The sequence below is a fragment of the Eucalyptus grandis genome, chromosome 8, assembly GCF_016545825.1.
Source record: "Eucalyptus grandis isolate ANBG69807.140 chromosome 8, ASM1654582v1, whole genome shotgun sequence".
Classification (NCBI taxonomy): domain Eukaryota; kingdom Viridiplantae; phylum Streptophyta; class Magnoliopsida; order Myrtales; family Myrtaceae; genus Eucalyptus; species Eucalyptus grandis.
This window is the reverse complement of record NC_052619.1, coordinates 27125388-27148707: the sequence shown is the minus strand read 5'-3', so window position 1 is coordinate 27148707 and position 23320 is coordinate 27125388. Positions and strand designations below refer to the sequence as shown.

Below are 23320 nucleotides of genomic sequence, written 5' to 3'. Positions count from 1 at the left end.
AAATTATAAATTATAAATTATAAATATATATATATATATATATAATAGAAAAAGCCTTCATCACCAAATTCTGGCCCTTGAAGATAGATGGGAAAAAGAGAGGAAAAGAGAAGAAATGACAAAACTTTGTTTACTGCAACACTTCCAGTCAAGTCCTTTTTTTCAGTGGCAAGAAATTTCCCATGTCAGCACCATAAAAATCAATGGCCTCTGAGTTCACATCTATCGAGGTCATTGGCTCCATCATTGATAATCGACACAAGAAGAAAATCCAGACGGCCCACGGTATCGCAAGAGGGTTACCCGATTGTCGCAATTATTTCAACATGTCTCGGCAATTTCGTCATCATTTCATCTTTCAGTACCAATTATTTCCGGACACATTTACGGACATGCTGTATGTGGACTGGAAATGAATTCCCTGGACATATTTGCTAAGATAGACAGTGACTCAGGTGCGTCCAGTTCCAACGATTGGACAACGTACGAAGTGTTCCAGTTGATGATAGATGAAGGTTGCTCCATGTCTGGTGGGCCATCGGAAATCCTTTGAAGCCAATCGAAATGAAGGGCAAGGAGGCTCGCTTACATCTGAACCCTAAAGATTTTCAATTTTAGGTAGGACTTATCGGTTCCGATCAAAGCCAATTCTGAGGTGGAACTAAGAACTGAACCAAGAGGATTGATTCTCAAATTCTAAGACTGGGAATTGGACCGACCAATTCTAGAACCGAGAATCGGACCAACCGACCGGTTTGGTCCATGGAACCGGTAATTTGTTGTTTTAGGGAAAAATAAAATTGTGAAAAAGAAGCTCTTCGCAGATAATACATCATAGTACATGGACCGTATAATACACGAGCAGAAACGTTACTCTTTTCTTCTTTCCTTGTTAGTACGATTCATATTTTCTTGTTCCCAACCATGCTCTCTTTCGTATTGACTGCTTTGAGGGCCTTGGGAATGTTTTGGAAGTTCTGATCTCTTCATTAGTCCATAGACACGGAAGAAATTGATCTGCTAAGCGCGGCTCAGAACACGAGTGGGATCGTCGAGGTTTCTTGTTGCAGAGGTGACACAAATCTGAACTGCAACAACCGTGCCATGAAGAAATGGAGAGACTTGATTCCCAAGGTGAAGAGCCCATCACTCGTCCTCTTCCCTGCAACGCCAAGCAAGTTACCTGCAAAAATGGATTTTTAAGTGCTGTCACACAAATCTCATCAGGGACTGATCGATAAGATGAATCCATAACAGTCCTAAGGGAAGGTAAAGGAGAAAGCAAAAAGGGAGAGGGGAAAGCAAAACCTAAAAAGGACAGAGGGTTTTTCTCAATTTTTTTTTAATATCAATCGGTCCAGTCTATTGGTCCAATTGGTTTTGTTCCCACCTTGGAATTGAAAAGCGGATTGACCGGCCACCGGTTTCAAGAATGGGAACCAAGAACCGGACCGCCCTCTTCGGAAACAACCTAGAACCGGCTGATCCAATCCAATCCGAGCAGTCTCCAGTTCGGGCGGTTCCCACTGCACACCCCTACTTTTAGGGGGAAACGAGTAACTTAGGAAGTTTTAACAAAAGAGGAAGTTAAAATTTGATAGTTTGAGGAAATTTATTTATCATGACCTCATGTGTGTCAGTTAGGTAGTGACATGCTACGGGGGTTGTGATCTAGAGTGGTTGGTGGCTGACCCTTGCCAGGCACCCAAGCAAGGCCAGCCCGCCTGGCCATCGCTAGTGGATGGTATTCAGCCACAAGTAAAAGGAAGAGGGAGGGAGGGAGGGAGGGGGAGCATGTGTCGTTAGGTAGTGTCGTGCTACGGGGGCTGTGATCTAGAGTGGTTGGTGGCTAACCCTTGCCAGGCACCCAAGTAAGGTCAGCCCGCCTGGCCATCGCTAGTGGATGGTATTCGACCACAAGTAAAAGGAAGAAGGAGGGAGGGAGGGAGGGGGAGGGAGAGGGAGAGGGAGAGAGGTAAAAATGAATCTATATGTTTCTTTTATGCTAAAATAGATCTATATCAATTGGTCCAAATTGAATTCTCTAGGTAACGTCCCTCATGATGGAACCATTACAATTCTGCCCTTAAATCTCTATTGAGTTACTTCCCAAACAAATTGTGTCGTCTAAATTCCATCTCATTTTTTTCTATATCGCACATAATCCAATTTCATCTCATTTATTCCTTGTTCACGTCTCTTTTTAAGTGTCTCCTCAAAAGTACTACGATTTATTTTCGACCTCAGAACAAGAGAAGCCATTTCTATTTCATGCCTCAAATACTAATCACAACTACGTCAAAGATGGAATCCAAAAAAACTTTGTTCTATGCCCGTGTATCACGTTTTGACAAGACAACTCCCCAAAGGAGCCGGCTCAAAGTCATGTATAAATAGACCTAATCAGACCATGCAATCTCCCATTCATAGAAGCGTGCCAAATTCTTCTCAACAAAATCTTCATGGAGGCCCAAATATCCTTGATTCAATCTCTTGTCAATACCATCAAAAGAGAAATACTCCTTCCCAACATGGGCTCAAGCTCATTCCTCTCCCCTTCACCATATAACACGGCATGGTTGGCAATGATTCCTGATCCTCGCCGGCATGATGGTCCCATGTTTAAAGGGTGTTTGAATTGGGTGCTCCATAATCAAAATGAAGAAGGGTTTTGGGGAGATTATGATTATGAAGAACATGAAATGTCCGATGGAGGGGAGTGTCTTGCTTCAACCCTTGTTTGCATGACTGTGCTCAAAAAGTGGAATGTTGGTTCACCTTTGATAGAGAAAGGTATCACATGCTTGACTTTCAAATAAGCACTAAAATAGAGCCATTGAAAGCATTTTTTTTCCTTTATTTACATCAAGATATGGCCATCCCAAACATAGTTCTCCTTTCCAAGATAAAATTTACATTGGTGAGTCGATTAATTTTGTGATTACAAAAAATTTTGTACTTGACTTTTGCTCAGGTAACTTCGTTAACTTTTCAACTCATAGTCTTACCCACCAAATCTAATGTGGTCTCTTGTTAAAATAAAGTCCATCGATCGTCAATGAAAGTCGAACTTAAGTCAACATGGACATGAGATCTCTAATATTATGAAAGCATATAATAGATGATGCAAGTAGCTATTGTATTAGCTTCTTTATCGAAATGCAACAGTCATATATTTCTTCACAAACTCTTCTCTAATACTTCTCCATTTTTTCTGAAAATTTCACCTTTCAGGATTAAAGTTCATTCATGAGAATGTGGAATTGCTTCTTTTGAGAAACGGGCATGGAAAGTTTCCTCGTTGGATAGCTATCATCTTGCCTGGAATGATTGATTTGGCACGTGCTGTTGGTTTGGAGATCATATTCCATGAAAGCACCGAATGTGCCATTGTAGATTTATTCCGCAATCGACAACAAATTCTCGAAAGGTAAATCTAATGCTTTTTATTGGTCCAATATTATCGTATGTTTTTCTTTCAAGTCAACGTATTTCTGCATTCGAGCACGATACTTTGAAAATATTAGTACCCGTATAGCCCGAACCATTTCAATCTGGCTTAATGTCAATCTCTCGACCAAATCGGCATTAGATTGCGCTCGTCCTTCTCGGCCGAATTAACCCCCCTTTCGAGTCTCGCCTTTTTTACTTGAAAACTTAGTCGTATGAGGGATGTGTGACCCAACTGCTTCGATCGGTGTGCTTGTGCTAGTTTTGACTTTTGACTTTTGCTTTTGACTTGTCAATTACCGCTTAGGTTTCTTTTCTTATGTTGTTGAAGGAACCCGCTATATAAAGATCTCTTCGTTGGTCGACCAACTTAACAACGATTATTTGTCATGGAATGAGACCAACCAGAATTTTGGCTCAATGATAGTAAGTCTTGAAGAGTAGACAAAAAGGTTTTCAAGCCCTCATATATAAATAAGAAATACAAGAAATGTCAACATTTAACTCATTGATCGATTCTCTTTTCATAATTTCTGGACAATACGAAGTGCATGTGGAAAAGGCTCTGGACAATAAGAAGTGCATTGGGATAAAGTTTTTGGGGCCCTAGTTCTTGAACCGAGAAAATATTGTGTGCGTCTTATGTAACTAACGCACAAAAAAGAAGACTCTTGAGAACATGACACATGCTGTGTGTGAGATCCAAACGTCAGACCAAATTTTGGACTAGCAAGCAGGCCTTCTTCTCGAAAGAACGCTCTATCTCTCTCCTCCCCCCCCAACTCTCCCTCTGTCCCTCCTCTGCATGTAACCTCTCTTCACGCCCGACTCTCTTTCTGCCCCTCTCCGACCAACGAACCACTATGCTGCCCCTCCAGCACCAGCTCATCCTGCACGCTCTCTCTCTTCGTCCGACTCTGCCCCTTCTCTCTCTCCCTCCGATGAACCATCGAGCCCTTGTTTGATCGATGAGCCACCGCATCACTCCTTCGTCTCCAGCTACGGCTACAACTCGTCCTTTACCTCTGCCATAACCAAATCATTTGCCTCTCAATTCAAATTTTGATCTAACATTTGGGTCCACATGCAACACGTATCACTTTTCAATGACCTTTTCTTGTTGCGCTAGCTACACAAGACGCAAGCAATATTTTCTCCCCTAAAACCACCCAAAAGACTTGATCATACCAGTTAGCATTTTGGCCTTTTGCAGGGAGAAACTTGTGGACAGGAACCAATATTACCCATTGTTGTCATATCTTGAGGCATTGCCTCCAACATACAAAATCAGCAATGAAACCATATTGAAGCGTGTAGATGGCGACGGCTCTTTATTTCAATCACCCTCTGCAACAGCAAGTGCATACCTATCCACTGGTCACAAAGCATGCCTTGCTTATCTTCAATCTCTTGCTTCAAATTGTGCTTCTAACGGCAGTAAGTGAACACTACATTCTAGAGATTTTTAGGTACTTTCAAAGCATGTCCCTATTGTTTCCCTAACTAATTTCACTTCACTAAAATTGTATATTGTTACTTTTGGAAAAGAGCATTGTATTATCAAATTGTGATTGGGATGAGTTGAAGGAAATGTTACGTATCGAGAGCATTGAAATTTTCTCATTGTATAAAAGGTATGACAAAGATTGCATCAATTTTATTTGTATCTTTTTGGTTTCTTTTAGCTCAACTTATTTGGCCAATTTGATGGCCTCAACTGGAACCCATCTGCACACATAGGAGCAGCAACTATAATTTTTTTTTTTTTTTTAAATTTGGACCGTAAACTCAAAATCGAAGATATTGATAATTAAATGGGCAAAATCTTTCAACTCCTTGTATAGGGACATACAGTTGAAACTCAAATCATGCTTTTAGATTAACTAGGCTGTGCTTGGAATGAGACAATTCTTCAAATGCTAGATTACTAAAAGCTAATTTTGTAGGAGTAGTGTAATTATAGCATATACTATCAGTGTAGAGTTTGAAATTTATGTATTAAATTTATATATTTTTCTTTTGTACCATTTTAACCTTGAATATCTTTTGGCTTTTCTTGATGATTAAAACAGTTCCATCTATATATCTCGTGGACGAAAAGCTTGCAAAACTTTCCTTGGTTTATCAATTAGTGAGACTAGGGTTGACCGAGTACTTTGACCGGGAGAAGGATGATATTTTGGCACAAATCTATAGGTTAGTAAAATTTCCTAGTCTCTATGTTTTTTTCCCTAGAAAATCCACTACTAGAAAAAAGAAACAGAGAGAATAAGGGACGGGCAAGGCTGTCCTTTGAAACCCAAAAGCCCGTCCCCCGATTGCTTTTAAGGTACCGAAATTGTCCGTATGACATCTCTAACTAATTCAAGCATAATGACATTTCTTTTTTCAGGAACTACAAGCAGGAAAAGCCAATCACAAAAACAGTTCACTGGATCGCCACCGAGCTATACAAAGATTGCTTGGAGTTCTGGCTTTTGCGCATGCATGGTTATATTGTATCGCCGTGTATGAGTTGCAAACTATATAAGTTCATCAGGAAAAGAGTTAGAAAAGTCCTAAACCTACTACAATTGTATCAATTTAGTTCTAAATCTTTAAACTTAGAGTCAATTCAATTATTCCAGCTAATTTTGGTTAGATATTATTGATGTGAACGACGGCCGACCTATGTGGCACAACCGGCACTAATGTGGACATTTTTTACTAATATTTTAATAGTTTTGATTTTAGCTTTTCTTTTCTTTTTCTTTTTTATTTTCTTTTCTTTGCATTTTTATTTTCCTTCCCCTTCCTCTAGCAAGTCATTGGAGATCAACAACTAGGCAAAGGCAAGGGACCTCACCAACCTCTAGCCCCCCCTCACCGGCCATGGTGAGGTTCATCCTCAATGGATCTGGCACCTCACCTGTAGCTGGCAAGGTCCCTCGCCTTGGCGGCCACTAGCTATTGGAAGGGGAAGATTAGAAAAAGAAAGACAAATAGAAGAAAAGAAAAGGAAAAATATAATAAAATAAAAAGTCCGAAAAATTTTAAAATATTATTAAAAGTTGCATATGTCAACATCAGCCGACCTACATGGCATGGTTAGCGAAAATTAGCTGCAAAAGATTAAGTTGGCTTTGGGTCAAGAGGTTTAAGACTCAATTGGCACCATTAAAAAATTTAGGACTAAATTAACACAAATGCAATAGGTTTAAAATTTTTCTAATGCTTTTTCCTTAGTTCCTCCAATAGTTCCTTTTCCTTGGGGTCTTTCATGGATGATATCTTGAAGTGATTCCATTAATTTTAATTATACTCTACATTTTGCAGCAAGCTTTTGTTGGTTTTTAGATCGTGAAGAAGTTCGAGATCACATTGAAAAACATTATGAATACTTCTCGAGTGTGCTCCTTAATGTTTATAGAGCCAGCAATCTTATGCTTTCGGATGAACAACAACTAGAGAGAGCGAGAACTTTCTCAAGGAAGCTTCTTGAGAAAATCTTATCGGGAGAAACAAGAGACGAATGCATCATCTCTTCGAGTCATCGCAGAATGGTTAGTGTAAATATTCAGTGCTTCTTTTCGTTCTGTATAATAAGTTATGGCATCAGTTAACGCTTGAAATGTCCGTGTAGATTGAGCACGAACTGGGTCTTCCATGGATGGCTCGCCTAGACCACCTAGAACATAGGATGTGGTTGGAGGAAAAAGATGCTTGTGTACTATGGATGGGAAAATTATCTTGGCATAGGTAGTAATGTCTTAAAAAGGAAAGTTATAATATTGATTTATTACTATGCTATGACATGCAATTGACTTTTTGCTTTTCTTTGATTTTATTAGGTCATCGTTGGTTCAGAATCAAGATATTCTGCAACTTGCTCTGCAGGACTTCGTACTGAGACAATCTGCTTATAGAATGGAGCTTGATGTAGTAAAAGGGTACATATGCATACGGTTTAGTAATAGGTTGTTAATTAGCAAATTATTATTTCTAACGACTCTTCATTAGTGGATGAGTTTAGGTGGTCTGAAACAACCGGACTTAGCAAGATGGAGTTCTGTCGAGAGAAGACAACATACTCTTATTTTGCTGTCTCCACTTCCATTTCTTTACCTTGCAACTCTTGTTAGATATTGCATATAAACAAAACTTGAAGATCCCGAATTTGTCCATAACAGGTAAATTCATACAAATCCGGGATCGAATAGCGGAAACATAATATCAACTTACCTCCAGCCATTGATGAAATCTAGAAGTGGGAAACCTCCGGATCTTTGATGGATCCACACAACACAGCACGAGAAATTTGCAATGTAGAAAACACACGTCCTGTTCTACTGCTCAATCCCCTTCACAAAAACTTGATGGTGTGTTTTTCTGTATCGTTAGGGTTTGAAACAGACGACCTGACGATTTTATTCCGTTGGTTACGTTACCGGTATCTCCCATCAAGACCATTATGGTAATGTAATAACGGACAAATATCACTTAATACACGTGGGTAATTAAGGGCAATAATCGGAATTAATATAGGGAATCAATTGGGAATTTATTGAGAATGGAATATTGGAATCATAATAAAATATATTAATATTTTAACATTCTCCCACTTGATCCCAATATTCCTTCAAATGAGTTATTAACCCAAACCCACAAAACTTCATACTGAAATAAAACACATGAATCACGGCGATGAGTCCTCTTAGAGCGAGTATTGTCTTCCGTGTATCACAATGTATTTCATCAGTCCATATGTGATCAAATAACTTAATGAATAAATCTTATGTTTACTCCAGGTCAAACGTAATTATTTTTCTCATAATAACTGAATGTATACAACTGTATTGAGAAAAACATTATAAATGAATAAAAGTCTCATAAATTCTTCCATATAAAGAAAAATTTACATAATTGGACCAATGCCCATTCTAGAAACATGATCTTTATAACTCATTGGCGGCATGCCTTTAGTTAAAGAATCAGCTATCATCAATCCAGTACTTATGTGTTCTATGACCACTTTCTTCTCTTTAACACGTTCTCTTGATGGCTAAATACTTGATGTCGATGTGCTTGCTTCGACTACCACTTTTGTGGTTCTTAGCCATAAAAACTGCAGCTGAATTGTCGCAAAATATTCTTAATGGCCTAGCAATGGAATCCATAATTCTAAGCCCCGATATGAAACCTTTCAACCACACACCATGTGAGGTGGCCTCAAAACAGGAAACGAACTCTGCCTCCATAGTGGAAGTGGCAACCAAGGTTTGTTTTGCACTCCTCCAGATACAACTCCGCCAAATAACATAAAAATATATCCCGATGTTGATTTACGGGAATCAATGCAGCCAGCAAAGTCTGAGTCCGAGTAAGCAACTACCTCCAAGTTGTCCGTCCGTCTGTACATAAGCATGTGTCCCTTTGTTCCTTGAAGATACCTCATCACCTTCTTTGCAGCTCTCCAGTGGTCCATACCTGGATTACTTTGGTATCTTCCCAATATTCCCACAGCAAAAGGCTATGTCGGGTCGAGTGCAAACCCGAGCATACATCAAGCTTCCAACAGCAGAAGCATATGGGATGTTCTTCATTTGTTCCCTTTCAAAATCATTCTTCGGGCATTGGTTTAAATTAAACCTATCACCCTTCACTATGGGTGCTATACTTGGTGAACAATCTTTCATCCGAAACCTCTCTAAGACCTTATTGATATAGGTTTCTTGAGATAGTCCTAATATACCTCGAGATCTATCTCTATGGATCTTAATGCCAATGACATAAGATGCTTCACCCATATCTTTCATATCAAAACTCTTAGAGAGAAATTGTTTCACTTCATATAACAACCCCTTGTCATTGGTTGCAAGTAAAATATCATCTACATATAGCACAAGGAAACAAATTTTGCTCCCACTGACCTTTTGGTATATACATTGATCCATGATATTCTCTTTAAAACCGAATGAAGAGATGATCTCATGGAATCTTAAGTACCATTGGCGGGATGCTTGTTTCAAGCCATATAGAGACCTCTTAAGCTTGCATACCAAATGCTCACCAGCATTAGAGAAGAATCCTTCAGGTTGTTTCATGTAAACCACTTCTTCTAGTTTTCCATTGAGGAATGCCGTTTTCACATCCATTTGATGTAACTCCATATCAAAATGAGCAACCAATGCCAAAATAGTACGAAGAGAATCTTTCTTGGATACAGGAGAAAACGTCTCCGTGTAATCAATTCCCTCCCTTTGAGTAAATCCCATGGCAACGAGTCTAGCTTTATATCTCTCTATATTGCATGATGAATCATTCTTAGTTTTGAAGACCCATTTACAACCAATGGCCTTTGCACCATCAAGCAACTCAACTAAATCCCAGACTTCGTTTGATGCCATAGAATTCATCTCTTCCTTCATGGCATTGTACCATAAATTAGATTTATCACAACTCATGGCTTGTGAAAACAACTCGGGATCACTTTCAGCTCCAACATTATAGTCGATTCTTGTAGATACACAATGTAGTCATTAGGAATCGCTGATTTCTTCATTCTAGTAGACCTTCTTAATGCCGCATCAACATTCTCTTGAGGAGTATGCTTTGTTCTCTTGGAAGTTCAACAAAGTATCAGTAATTGCTGAACAGTTTGGTCTCTTGGATCAATATCACTGGTTGTGGATCTTCAATGATTGGTTGCTCAAATGACCGGTTGAACGAAGGGGCGCAGAAGAAACAACCAATCCAAGATCTGAGGTGGAAGGTTGAGTATCTGAATGACCTTCTTCGTGGACAAAGTCCTTGAATTGATCGCTCCCACTAATCGGATCATTTTCAAGAAATTTAGCATTTCTTGATTCCACAAACCTAGTGGTGTGAGATGGACAATAAAATCTGTATCCTTTGGACTTTTCGGCATATCCAACGAAATACCCACTTATAGTCCTTGGATCTAACTTCTTTTCCTGTGGATTGTAGACTCTTACCTCGAGATGGGCATCCCCAAACACGTACATGTCGCAAACTCGGTTTCCAACCTTTGAATAATTCAAAAGGCGTTCTTGGAACAGCCTTGGTTGGAACTCGGTTTAATATGTACATAGCTGTTTTAAGAGCCTCATTCCACAAAAACTTAGGAAGTTTGGAGTTGTTAAGCATACTCCGCACCATGTCCAATAATGTTCGGTTTCTTCTTTCTGCGACACCATTTTGGTCTGGTGAACCAGGCATAGTGTATTGGGCAATAATCCCATGCTCTTCAAGAAACTTCGCAAATGGACCAGGTGCTTGTCCATCTTCAGTGTATCTACCATAGTATTCTCCACCTCTATCCGATCTCACGATCTTAATTTTCTTGTCGCATTGTTTCTCTACTTCGGTTTTAAATACCTTGAAGGCATCTAGTGCTTCGTGCTTATTACGAAGCAAGTAGAGATACATGAATCGTGAATAATCGTCTATGAAAGAAATGAAGTATCTCGACCATTTGAGTCCATATCTAGACTACAAATATCTGTATGTATGATTTCTAATATTTCTATACTCCTCTTAGCACCTTTCTTTGACTTGTTGGTCTGTTTTCCCTTTATACAGTCCACACAAGTGTCATAATCAGTAAAATCTAGAGTATTAAGTACTCCATCATTTACTAGTCTCTTAATTCTATCCATGGAGATATGTCCCAACCTCCGGTGCCACAACATAGAGGAATTCTCATTCACAACACATCGTTTTATCCCAGCATTATCATGAACGTGCATCGCATTATTAACGATATTGTCTTGTAAATTAATTCGAAAGAGACCGTCGGACAAAATACCACTCCCAACAATTTCAGATTTATACGATAAATTGAATATTAAATCTGAAAATTCAAAGGAGTATCCCAAAGGTACAAGTCTTGAAACTGAAATTAAATTCCTAGAAAAACTAGGAATATAAAAGGTCTTTTCCAAAATTAAAACAAAACCACTACTGAGAACTAATCTGCATGTCCCAATAGCTTCCACACGCGAGCGCATCTTGTTTCTGAATAGATGCCTTGTTCACTTCCCACCGGATTCCGCTGGTTCTGAAAACCCCGCAAGGAATTCGAAATGTGGATTGTAGAACCAGAATCAATCCACCAAGTGTTGTGACTCACATCAACCATATTAGTTTCATAACATACACATGTGAGTTGGTTACCTTTCTTTTGGAGCCACGCCTTAAATTTGGCGCAATCCTTCTTCATGTGCCCCTTCTTTTTCGGAAGAAGCACTTGGATTCCTTCTTAATGCCAGCTTGGGGAGGTAGAGACATCTTACCCTTCCCCTTTTGCTTGCCTTGCCCTTTATACTTATCTCGTGTTGCCATATGAGCACTTTCTCCTTTCTCCATAAGTAGCCTCTCTTCCTCTTGAACACACATGGTCATGAGTTCATTAATTGACCACTTAGTGTTATGTGTGTTATAAGAGATCTTGAAGGGAGCATACTCTTGTGGGAGAGTATTTAGGATATAGTATACAAGAAAGGATTACGATATCCCAACCTCAAGATTCTTCAAATTAGCTACAATGTCCCTCATCTTCATGATGTGCTCACGCACACCTCTTACACCGGTAGCTTCAATGATGAGAACTTCATAATTAGGGTCATGGCATGCGCCTTCTCTGAAGACTCAAATTGTGCATCAATGGCCTTCAGCAATTCCTTGGCATTGTTATGCTTTGAATGACCGAACCACGAATGCTAGCGAGAGTTTTGTCTTTATGTACATCACACTTTGAGACGGTTGGACCGCTCCCATTGAGCATAATGAGTATGCTCAACATGAGTACTACTCTCAGGTAGGTTCAAGTGGTTCGTCGACCTAAGAGCATAATCAAGATCCATGCACCCCAATTGGAGAAGAACTAATTCTCTCCATTCTTTGAAGTTATTTCCCGTAAGCTCGGGAACAATTATACCGAATTAATCGTAGGTGGTAAAACTGCATTATAATCAAAGGAAACTTATGTATCAATATATTTGAGGCAAATAAACTTAGATCATATTTTACCAATGTAAAACATGTTTTAAAATATGAATCATATAACATCAAAAACTACCAGTGGGTTAAGTTTCTAATTTAAATTGATTCATAATTACTTCATGATGAAACTATCAAATTATATTCCCTTCCTTAATCCCTGTGGGTAAATTAAGAAAGATAAAATAATATTTCATCCTAATTAATCACATTAATATATTGAAAATTCCTGTGGGATAAAATTCATAATATTAATGTGAATAATTACAATTATTGTCTTTAACCATATGTGATCCAAAGGCTCTTAATGTATATAATTTAATATAATCAAATATGCTGTGGCTAATCCTTAATTAATTAAATATATACGGATCACTAAACATTTAATTTTCTTCATAGAATTGCACCTTAGGGTAGAACAGTAAAATCACGTGCAAAGGGAGTAAAACTGAAATTTTGCACGCAAGGCCAGAATTGGAATTTTACTTTTAAGGGGTAAAACAGGAATTTCACGCCAAAAAGGGCAAAATCGGAATTTTGCGCGGGCAAGGGCAGAATCGCAATTTTTTATAAAGGCGGAGGGGCAAAATTGAGAATTTTGCGGGCAAGGGCAGAATCGCAATTTTCCTAAAGCGGAGGGGCAAAAATGAGAAACCACAGGCACGCGTGCAACGCACGCGTGCTTTTCCCATTCGGGCGCGTGCAACGCACGCGCCCCTTCAGCCACTCGGGCGCGTGCGTTCCACGCGCCCGCTGCAGCCTCTCGGGCGCGTGCGTTCCACGCGCCCGCTGCAGCCTCTCGGGCGCGTGCGTTCCACGCGCCCGCTGCAGCCTCTCGGGCGCGTGCGTTCCACGCGCCCGCTGCACGCGCGTGCGTTGCACGCGCCTGCTGCGCTCGGGCGCGTGCGACGCACGCGCCCGAGGTCTTCTTTCGGGCTTTCTTCCGCCGCTTCTTCCGCCGCGACCGCCTCTGTTCCGCCGTCTGGGTCTCCTCCCACAGCCCATGTCCGACCAAATTGGATGATGGGTTTCGAAGAGAACGCCGGGACGAACGAATAGATTCAAGATCCGGCAAAAACGACCATATATGGACCAGAATTAAGCCAAAAAAAAAGTCTGCCCTATCAAACCCTAACCACAAAATTCACCGCTCGATTTCTTCTGAGGATCAGTAATATGTCGAAAAATTTATAGATTTCTCTTCCTAATGGCGGTGTGATCATTCAGATCCATTATTTCATGGGGTAGCCCGAATTTGGTCGGAATTCTCAATTCCGATCCAAGCCATATACAAATCCGAAATTTATCCACATATAATTCAATAAAATAAATTCCAAAAGCTTCACCAAGGCAGAGATTGCTAATAAGGCTACGATACCAACTATTAGATATTGCATATAAACAAAACTTGAAGATCCCGAATTTGTCCATAACAGGTAAATTCATACAAATCCGGGATCGAATAGCGGAAACATAATATCAACTTACCTCCGGCCATTGATGAAATCTAGAAGTGGAAAACCTCCTGGATCTTTGATGGATCCACACAACACAGCACGAGAAATTTGCAATGTAGAAAACACACGTCCTGTTCTACTGCTCAATCCCCTTCACAAAAACTTGATGGTGTGTTTTTCGTATCGTTAGGGTTTGAAACAGGACGGCACGACGATTTTATTCCGTTAGTTACGTTAGGTATCTCCCATCAAGACCATTATGGTAATGTAATAACGGACAAATATCACTTAATACACGTGGGTAATTAAGGGCAATAATCGGAATTAATATAGGGAATCAATTGGGAATTTATTGAGAATGGAATATTGGAATCATAATAAAATATATTAATATTTTAACAACTCTGACATGCGAGAAGTGGTTGCTAAGAGTGCGATCATAGTAACCGTTGCCGACGACTTTTTCGACGTGGAGGGTTCACTAGAGGATCTAGAGAAGCTTACCAATGCAGTTCAAAGGTATGTTTATCAACTAAACGATGTATTATAAGCATCTTTACCTTAATATCATTCAAAATATTAATATCCTTCTTAAGATAAGAAATAGATGGAAAAAACTGCGTCTAATAGGATTTGGACCTATACCAAAGGATTAGTATTTGTCTAACTCTTAACTTACTATATCTACAATTTATATCAAGAGATGCATTCACTAAACCATAGGACCGAGGCGACCGTGCCAAGATACAAAATTAGTGTATGTACGGTTTCTTGGGTTTTTATACTCATCTCCCATAGCGTCACGGTCCATTCAATTAGTTACCCTCAAGATCGTCTCTTTTCGTGGGTGATGAACCTTATACCAGGTGGGATGGTGAAGGACTAAGTGGGCATGCCGAGACCATATTCAAAGCCCTCGTTGATCTCGTCACTGACTTCAGAGCGAAATGCTTCAAACAATCAGGGAAGGACATCAAGAAAAACCTCCAAGATATAGTACTTCTCATGTTCTCACGTTATACTTCTCTTTCTTTAATTTTCTTCATCAAGCACTATGTTTCTTTTAAATGGTCTAAAATAGTGTGTTTGGTTTGAAAGTGGAGTGAGACATTTCATTCATGGCTCATGGAAGCGAAATGGAGCCGAAGCGGAGGTGCGCCTACTATGCAAGAGTACCTTGATGTGGGCATGACATCTATCGCAACACACATCTTAGTCCTTCCCTCTTCGTGCCTCGCGAGCCCCACGACCCCATTGCATCAGCTGTGGTCTAGCCCCTACCAGCCCATCACCAAATTGCTCATGGTCATCACTCGCTTATTGAATGACATCCAAAGCTATCAGGTAGATTTTTTAATGTTGGATAGCATGCGTCTTGAGGCTATTTGAACTGTTCAATATGATAGAGCTAAGTCTGGCCGCTGGCCAAGCGGCTATAATTGGCCGCTGCTCCCCAGGTAGTACTTGCTCATTGTTGCTCTTATTATGCACGTATCTTATTTGGTCTCCCTGTTTTAACGATTGTCTCCTCACAAGCCCCTCCTGCTTGTCTCTCTCTCACACATTACAGAAAGAAGAAAAGCAAGGGAAATTGAACTTTGTGCTGCTATACCTAAAGGAAAACCCCCAGGCTAGCATTGAGGACTCCATCAACTTCGTGCAACATCTGCTAGACCAACTGAAGAAAGAGTTCCTCCAACACGTCCTTGAGGAGCCCTGCAGCTTACCTAAACCGAGCAGGCGGCTCCACCTCGGGTGCTTGAAAGTGTTCCACATGTTCTTCAACTCCTCTAACCGCTACGACTCAGACATGGACATGTTTCACGACATCCAGAAAGCACTCGTAGTCCCACCACGAGTCCCCAAACTGAAGTCCCCGATGCCTTTGCCGGAGCAACCGAGACCGAAGCCACGGGTGTCTGTGACCAAGGACCTGTCCGGTCAATTCAGACTCGGGCGTTTTCCTAGGAAGAGCTTTGTTGGGTGTCAAATGCCTTCCCATAGTGGTCCAGCGAATAGATGGGAGAAGATGTACAAGTTATCTAGTTTTAAGTTATGTTTCGCTTAGTTATAGCAGTGGCAAATCTTCATGTACCATAGTCATGAACCAATCTTATAGGTTCCCCTACCTGAAGCTGCTTTGGTTTGTATCAATAATGAATAAGTGTGTAAGAGCAGAGTCCCCACCCCAAGTAGTTTAGAAAGATGTGTAAACTGTTCATTCACTTCAAAAAGCAATGGTATCTTTTGCTTCAATCTCATTGTTGTCCGTGTGGAAAGAGTTGCAAGTCCATCTCCTAATTCTGTGTTACAAAAAAATTGGTCAACGGTCATATTTGATCGAGATTAAGTTTCCATGGGTATGATATATGCATTAAATCAAATCTGAACCATTGAAAATAGTGAGTTGAATATAACTCTCAAATGGATTCCATTAAATGTGATGACTGTCTACTTTCATTTTAGTGACTTAGGTTGGCTGAATTATTTTTTGTGTGAGAGAGATATCACTTTTGATTGTGAAAACTAAAAATTGTGGACTTGAGCACATGAGAAGAAACGAGATCATGAACTTCGGATGCGCCACTTGAATGGTACTGTTGAAGATCACCGCCTCTCTCTCTCAGAGTTCTCCATATCTCTCTCCTCCATATTTCTCTCTCTCTCTCTCTCTCTCTCTCTCGATTTCTCTAGATCTCTCCCTTCTCCAGAATGTTCTAGCAAAATCCATCAAGAAAAGCTGCACCACTTCTAGACTTCTCCAAAGAAATCTAGTTGTGAGGCTATAATAAAATAATAATAATACTTCTAGAATAGTGTAGAAAGCTAGGAAAGTCACCAACTTTCCATCCTATAAATAGGAGCAACTTGCTCCTCATTTGAGTGTCCAACTAAGAGTCCAAGGAGGTGTGTGGGTGTGTGTATGGGTCTTGAGAGTGTGTTGAGTAGAGTGTGCTATGTATGCACGTGAGTGAGAGAAATTGTGTAGAGTTGTCTGAGTATTGTATGTGGTGTGAGAAAATATTGTAATAGTGAAAGTTATATTTTTGTAAATTATATTTGTACCACGTTTCCGCAAGATTCAACAAGTGGTATCAGAGTAGATCGTCGGAGGCCGTGTGAAGACAGTGGTCGAAGACCATTGTAAGTGAGCAAGATGGTCAGGGATCGTCGAGCCAAGGAGCGAAGAAGCGAAGGACGTCGAAGTTCTGCCAGTGCACAATCTGGGATTGTGAAGTTGGTTGGTCCGGGACCAGACTTACTTGGTATAGTGCGGGGCATTATACTCAAGTCACGATGGCGGATTTCTCGAGTTCGGTGAACGGCATGGAGAAGCTCAACAACTTCAATTATACTAATTGGAGTACCCGCATGCAATATTACTTGCTAGGTCAAGATTTGTGGGATATAGTTGGCGGGAGCAACACCACACCACCCACGAATGATAGCGAATTAAGAAAATGGAACATAAAAAATCAGGTAAGGCTTTTTATGTTCTTGCCGTGAATGTTGGAGACGAATTATTACAACACATAAAGAGTGCAAAAACCCTGAAGGAGGCTTGGGATAACTTGGTGACGCTGTTTGCGAGGACAAACGATGTCAAGTTACAATGCCTGGAGAACGAGCTCCTCTCAATATTGCAACAGAGTATGACGGTAAGTGAATACTTTTCTAAAGTTAAATCTATTTGCGAAGAAATTTCAAAATTAGATCCTGAGAATGCCATCTCTAAGACAAGAATGAGAAGAATAATAATTCATGGGTTAAGGCCAGAATATAATGGTATTATTACGGCCACCCGTGGATGGGCAAATGAGCCGACTCTAACTGAGTTGGAAAATATATTGGCCAATCAAGAGGCCTTAGATAAACAAATCCCTAAGGTCACAATTAAAGATGATGAAAGTGCCCTCTTCAGTAATAAAAGATGGTTCAAGGGCCAGAATAGAAATAGAGCAAGTGCAAGAGATGGCAAACCATGGAAAAGTCATGGAGATTGGCGAAGGCAACCCGAAGAGTAGGGCTATCGGCTAAGGGGAGCTCGTCAAGATCGCGACAACAATGATGATGAAGACAAGAGCAACAAAAGTCGCAGCAAACGGTGTTACGTTCGTGGCAAGGTAGGACATATCGCCAGATTTTGTTGGTATTGGCGAGAAGAAGGAAATGTCATCACTTCCTGCAAGAAGGAGATTGAAAGCGAAGAAGAATGGGACTTTCAAGCGCCTGTTGCAATGAAGGAACGAGAAGAGTTTGCAACCGCTTGTATAATTGAGTTGGATAATTCGACAGGTTCTATCACGACCTCAAATAAGAGCAAGCCAAGGGAGAACTCGAAGAACAACTAACAACGCCAACAAGCAATTGTGAAAAGAAACTACAAGAGATGCAGGAGATGATAAAGAAGCTAAAAGTTGAGAAGGCAAAGATGGAGAATATGTTGAAGAAAAGGGATGAGATGATAAGGCAGAAGGATCGAGAGCTCAAGGCAAAAGATAGGGAGCTAGAGAAGTTCCGATGTGAGTTCAAGAAGCTGCAGAAGCTTCAGGATCTCAAGCCCGCTATGATGTTCCCAATTGGTCATACTGAGAGAGATATCAAACACATGAAGGAGAAGAAGAAAGGTTTCTTTGAGGAAAGGAGGCCATCTACACCCTACATCCCATCGTGCAAGGATAGGTGGAATAAGATTGAGGAGAAGAAATTTTATGAGAAAAAGGATCAAGATATCTCCACTAAAGTGCTTCGGATGGGACTCAATCGGTTGAAGCATGAAATGAAAGTCACAAATGAGAGGCTTGATCTAATGAGTTCCAATCTCAAAATTCTTATAGGAGATATGTCGAATACGAAGACTGAATTGAGTGAGAAGAAGGGAAATGAGACTAAAGCACAAGTCGAATTGACACCGTAGAAACCCAAGCTTCAAAAAGTCCGATGGAAAGTCGCATCAAGAGAAGCAACTGAAGATGGAGCCATAGAGCCATCCACATCTGAGGAAGATTCGCAACATGCTGAATGGAGGAAGACAGTTGAAGAGTCCAAAAGCAATATCAGCACGGCTACTATATCAAGAGAGAGTAGTCGATGAGGGGGAGTGTTGAAGATCACCGCCTCTCTCTCTCTCTCGAGTTCTCCATATCTCTCTCCTCCATATTTCTCTCTCTCTCTCTCTCTCTCTGGATTTCTCTAGATCTCTCCCTTATCCAGAATATTCTAGCAAAATCCATCAAGAAAAGCTGCACCACTTCTAGACTTCTCCAAAGAAATCTAGTTGTGAGGCTATAATAAAATAATAATAATACTTCTAGAATAGTGTAGAAAGCTAGGAAAGTCACCAACTTTCCATCCTATAAATAGGAGCAACTTGCTCCTCATTTGAGTGTCCAACTAAGAGTGTGTGAGTAAGAAGTCCAAGGGGGTGTGTGGGTATGTGTAGGGGTCTTGAGAGTGTGTTGAGTAGAGTGTGCTATGTATGCACGTGAGTGAGAGAAATTGTGTAGAGTTGTCTTAGTATTGTATGTGGTGTGAGAAAATATTGTAATAGTGAAAGTTATATTTTTGTAAATTATATTTGTACCACGTTTCCGCAAGATTCAACAAGGACCTCTGCCACCTCAGCCAGCTATGCTTCCGCCCTTGGCGACAGTTGTGACATCCGCTTTCCACCACCGCTCACCATAGATTTTCATTACCAACCCCTCTAATCTCGGCTGACTCCTTTGCCGCTGGACCCGAGTTTAGCCTTTGTGCCCGAGCCTCAGATCTCATATATGAGCTCAAGCCTACCCCAGATTCGAGATCCAGTAGGAGGAGGAGGAGGAGGAGGAGGAGGCTGGAGGAGGAGGCTGGACCCGAGTTTAGCCTTTGTGCTCGAGCCTCAAATCTCATATGAGCTCAAGCCTACCCCAGATTCAAGATCCTGTAGGAGGAGGAGGAGGAGGAGGAAACAATTTTCCTAGAGGGACCACCTGACGAAACAAATCGCCAATGTGGCTAAATTTAGTGTGGCAACTATATTAGGATAATTAGAGATGGTGGAACAAATGTTGATTCCGGGTATATCTCACAAGATTTGACTGTTTGAATTCAGTTATATTTTCGAAAAAAAAAAAAAACTCAGTTTAATATATATAATAAATTTGCTAAAAAATTGCAATTACATTGTTAAATTCATGCATAGCAACATACCATCAACTCTCTAGATTTTTTTTTCATTGACTCTGGAACCACCGTACAATCGGCAGCTGGCGGCGTAAATCAGGGGGAGCACTAGCACGGGGGCCTACCTCCTACGGCACTCCACTTTAGTCGCGCAATGGAGGCGCGGAGTTTCGAACCCCTCCCCTCCCAAATAAGGGGGCAAGGCGCGAACCAGCGCGTCCACCACGGGGCGGGATCAACTCTCTAGATTTAATTTCTATTAACAAAAGAAATTCACAGGATAGAAGATGTGGAAAATTAAATCAAACGAGAATGTTTAAGAGTATCGTGAGAGAGTAATTTAGAGATTTTACGTGAATGTGAACCAAGAAATCACGTGATAAAGGTAGTAATTGAAGGAACGCCATGAGAATAGTTTATATCCATGTCAAATTATACAAACATGAAATAAAGGAAGGGATTCAATAGTACATCGGCACGGGCATGACGTCTATCGCAGCACACATCTTACTCCTTCCCACTTCACGCCTCGCAAGCCCCACGACGCCGTTGCATCATCTGTGGCCCAAACTCAATTTGCCCCTCACCAAATTGCTCATAGCCATCACTCAGTTGCTCAATGACATCCAAAGCTACCAGGTCAAGTTTTTAATGTTGGAAAGCATGCGTTTTGAGGCTATTTGAATTGTTCAGTGTGATAGAGCTAAGTCTGGCCGCTGCTCCCTAAGTGGCGCTTGTTCATTGTTGCTCTTATTGTGCACCTATGTACACTCTTCTATTTTGTCTCCCTCTTTTTACAATTTTCTCACATTCCAGAAAAAATAAGGGAAATTGAACTTTGTGCTGCTCTAGCTAAAGGAAAACCCCGAAGCCAACATCGAGGACTCCATCAAATTCGTGCAATTGCTGCTCGACCAGATGAAGAAAGAGTTTGTCCAACACGTCCTCGACAAGAAGCTCTCTGACTTGCTGGAGCCGAGCAGGCGGCTCCACCTTGGTTGCCTGAAAGTGTTCCACACGCTCTTCAACTCCTCCAACCACTACGACTCGGACACAGACATGTTCCGTGACATCCAGAAAGCACTCGTGGTCCCTCTGCTAGTCTCCAAATTCAAGCACCTGAGGCCTTTGCCGGAGCGATCGGGACCGAAGCCACGGGTGTTCACAGCCAAGAGCTGGTCTGGCCAACTCAGCCTCGAATTTTTCCCAAGGAATAGCTTGATTAGGTTTCGAACGTCTTCCCACAGTGGTCCAGTGAAGAGATGGGAGAAGATATACAAGCCATCTAGTTTTAGGTTGTGTTTCCCTTAGTTATAGCAGTGTTATATGTTCGTCTACTATGGTCAAGATCCAATTAGTATAGGTTTTCCCACGTATATTCCTTTCTAGAATATGTAAAGCATAAATTATTAATGAAACAAGTATGTAAGGTTAGAGTACACACCCCAAGTAGTTTATAAAGACATCATAAAATCAATGCGAGAACGGATTTTGCAATTAAATCTTTGTGAGAAAACGAAATCACCATAGAAATCAAATAAGGAACAACAATAAAGAACACCGGAATTTTACGTGACATGTGATTTGAGTTTGAAATCAACAATTTTCCCGGCTCGATTAGCTGTAGATCTACATTCCTGAGCCTCCCTAGCTCTTTAGCATCTCAGCGAGATATCGGAGATACTTATGTAATGTTATAGGATTCGATTGTATATCCCCGACAAGTTTTGCAACTTCTGTGGTGTTCCTTTCCTTTATAATTTTATGTAGATTTGGAACACATTCATTATATACAAATCGAGAATTTCGAGGGGAACCCGAGAACACATAAAACACCATATTCATGGTACTTGGCAAGTTCCACGGCTCAATTCCGGACACATCGAACCTGGGGATCAAAGACTTCAACGGGTGGCCATCAATCTTGCGCCTTAAGAAGTGGCCTACGAGATCTTCATCGCCAGGCTTGAGTCGGCGCCCGGCCAGCAATCGGGACCCAGGCCGCGGAGGATACACCGGAGGAGGATGCGATTCCGGGATCTGTGAGCCTGAGTTCACCGGGCGGTCCAAATTAGTATCTTCTTCTAATTGTGCGGCCAACCAGCCGAGAGAGTCCTCTTTACCGGAACTTACATGTTAAAGTCCTCTGAACAGCTCTCTTCATGTTTACGATAGGTGTTCTCTCTTCTGACCAAACAAGGAAAGTTCCCACTAATGTAAGCATTTCTCTATTCAATATAAAGAATGTGAGTCCCAATTGGAAAATGGCTAATTTTTTAATAAGACTTCTTCTGTGATATATTCCGGAGATGGGCCGATTTCTATTGCCTTGACTTTCTTACTTAACATCAAGTCGGACTTTGCTCAATGACTTAAACTTGAGACATGATTTAATAAAAAAAAATGTGAAAATTTTCATGGACAGTTCCTCCACGTGCTTAAATGCAATGGTATTTGGTGCTTCAATCTTGTTGTTGGCCGTGTGGAAATTGGTACAGGTCCACCTTTTAATACTTCTAAGTCTAGTTAAAATTAAGGTCAAAATAGTAATGGCAGAGAGAGAGAGAGAGAGAGAGAGAGAGAGAGAGTAGAAATTAGAATTGTGGGAGATTGATGGAAATTAGACCTGTGGGCTCGGCCACTTGCGAAAAGACGAGGTCACGAATCAAATGTAATCGAAAAGTAGATGACATATTCAAGAAAAAGAAAATGAGTGTCGATTGAGAGGGTTCAAGGCCATGTTCGACGAAGACCGTCGGATGCTTTAGTGAGGAGATGTGAACAAGGAATGAAAACTGGGTTAATTAAAAACTATGAAATATTCAGGCTTTATGGAGTATCTAATAAAAAAAATTGTTTAATAGCATAATAGAATTTATACAATTAAGCCAAAATAAAATAGTGGGATAAACCTTGATTTTATTTCTACTTGGTTTCCGCCTAACACAACATGAAAGAAGGGGCAACTTGTGTTAGCAACCATACACACCCATTGTTGGAATATTCAATTTGAGTAACAGCTATTGCTTGATGACTTAAAAATATAGTAGTTAGTGAAAGGAACCAATAATTGATACCCTCTTAAATATAGATGATAAAAAAGAGTAAGCATTTGCGGTCCCAACGTCCTAATCTCTTTGCACTATTTCACTTCGAACCTCACCGGTCTCAATATTTTCCCACATTAACAGGGATTCAAAGTGACTCCAAGATTAGGAAAACATTCATCATTCTTACTCGATTGA

At 40.7% G+C, this 23320-nt stretch overlaps 3 protein-coding genes across 3 annotated transcripts; all 3 read left to right on the top strand.

Moving 5' to 3' along the window:
- The first annotated feature begins 2531 nt into the window (after positions 1–2531).
- On the top strand, positions 2532–15975 carry LOC104442653 (S-linalool synthase). Its single transcript, XM_039299789.1, is given in 12 exon segments — positions 2532–2793; positions 3235–3430; positions 4664–4887; positions 5523–5646; positions 5843–5948; positions 7073–7211; positions 7304–7379; positions 7463–7557; positions 14306–14426; positions 14774–14903; positions 15006–15251; positions 15478–15975. Coding segments are annotated over 12 exon segments (2217 nt in total).
- A 2322-nt stretch (positions 15976–18297) lies between these two features.
- On the top strand, positions 18298–18825 carry LOC120287104 (high mobility group B protein 6-like). Its single transcript, XM_039299788.1, has one exon. The coding sequence runs from the start codon at positions 18298–18300 to the stop codon at positions 18823–18825; it is 528 nt and encodes a 175-aa protein (XP_039155722.1).
- Positions 18826–20993: 2168 nt separating this feature from the next.
- Positions 20994–21386, top strand: LOC104442662 ((E,E)-geranyllinalool synthase-like). The gene has a single exon (XM_010056065.2). The coding sequence runs from the start codon at positions 20994–20996 to the stop codon at positions 21384–21386; it is 393 nt and encodes a 130-aa protein (XP_010054367.2).
- The last annotated feature ends 1934 nt before the right edge of the window (positions 21387–23320 follow it).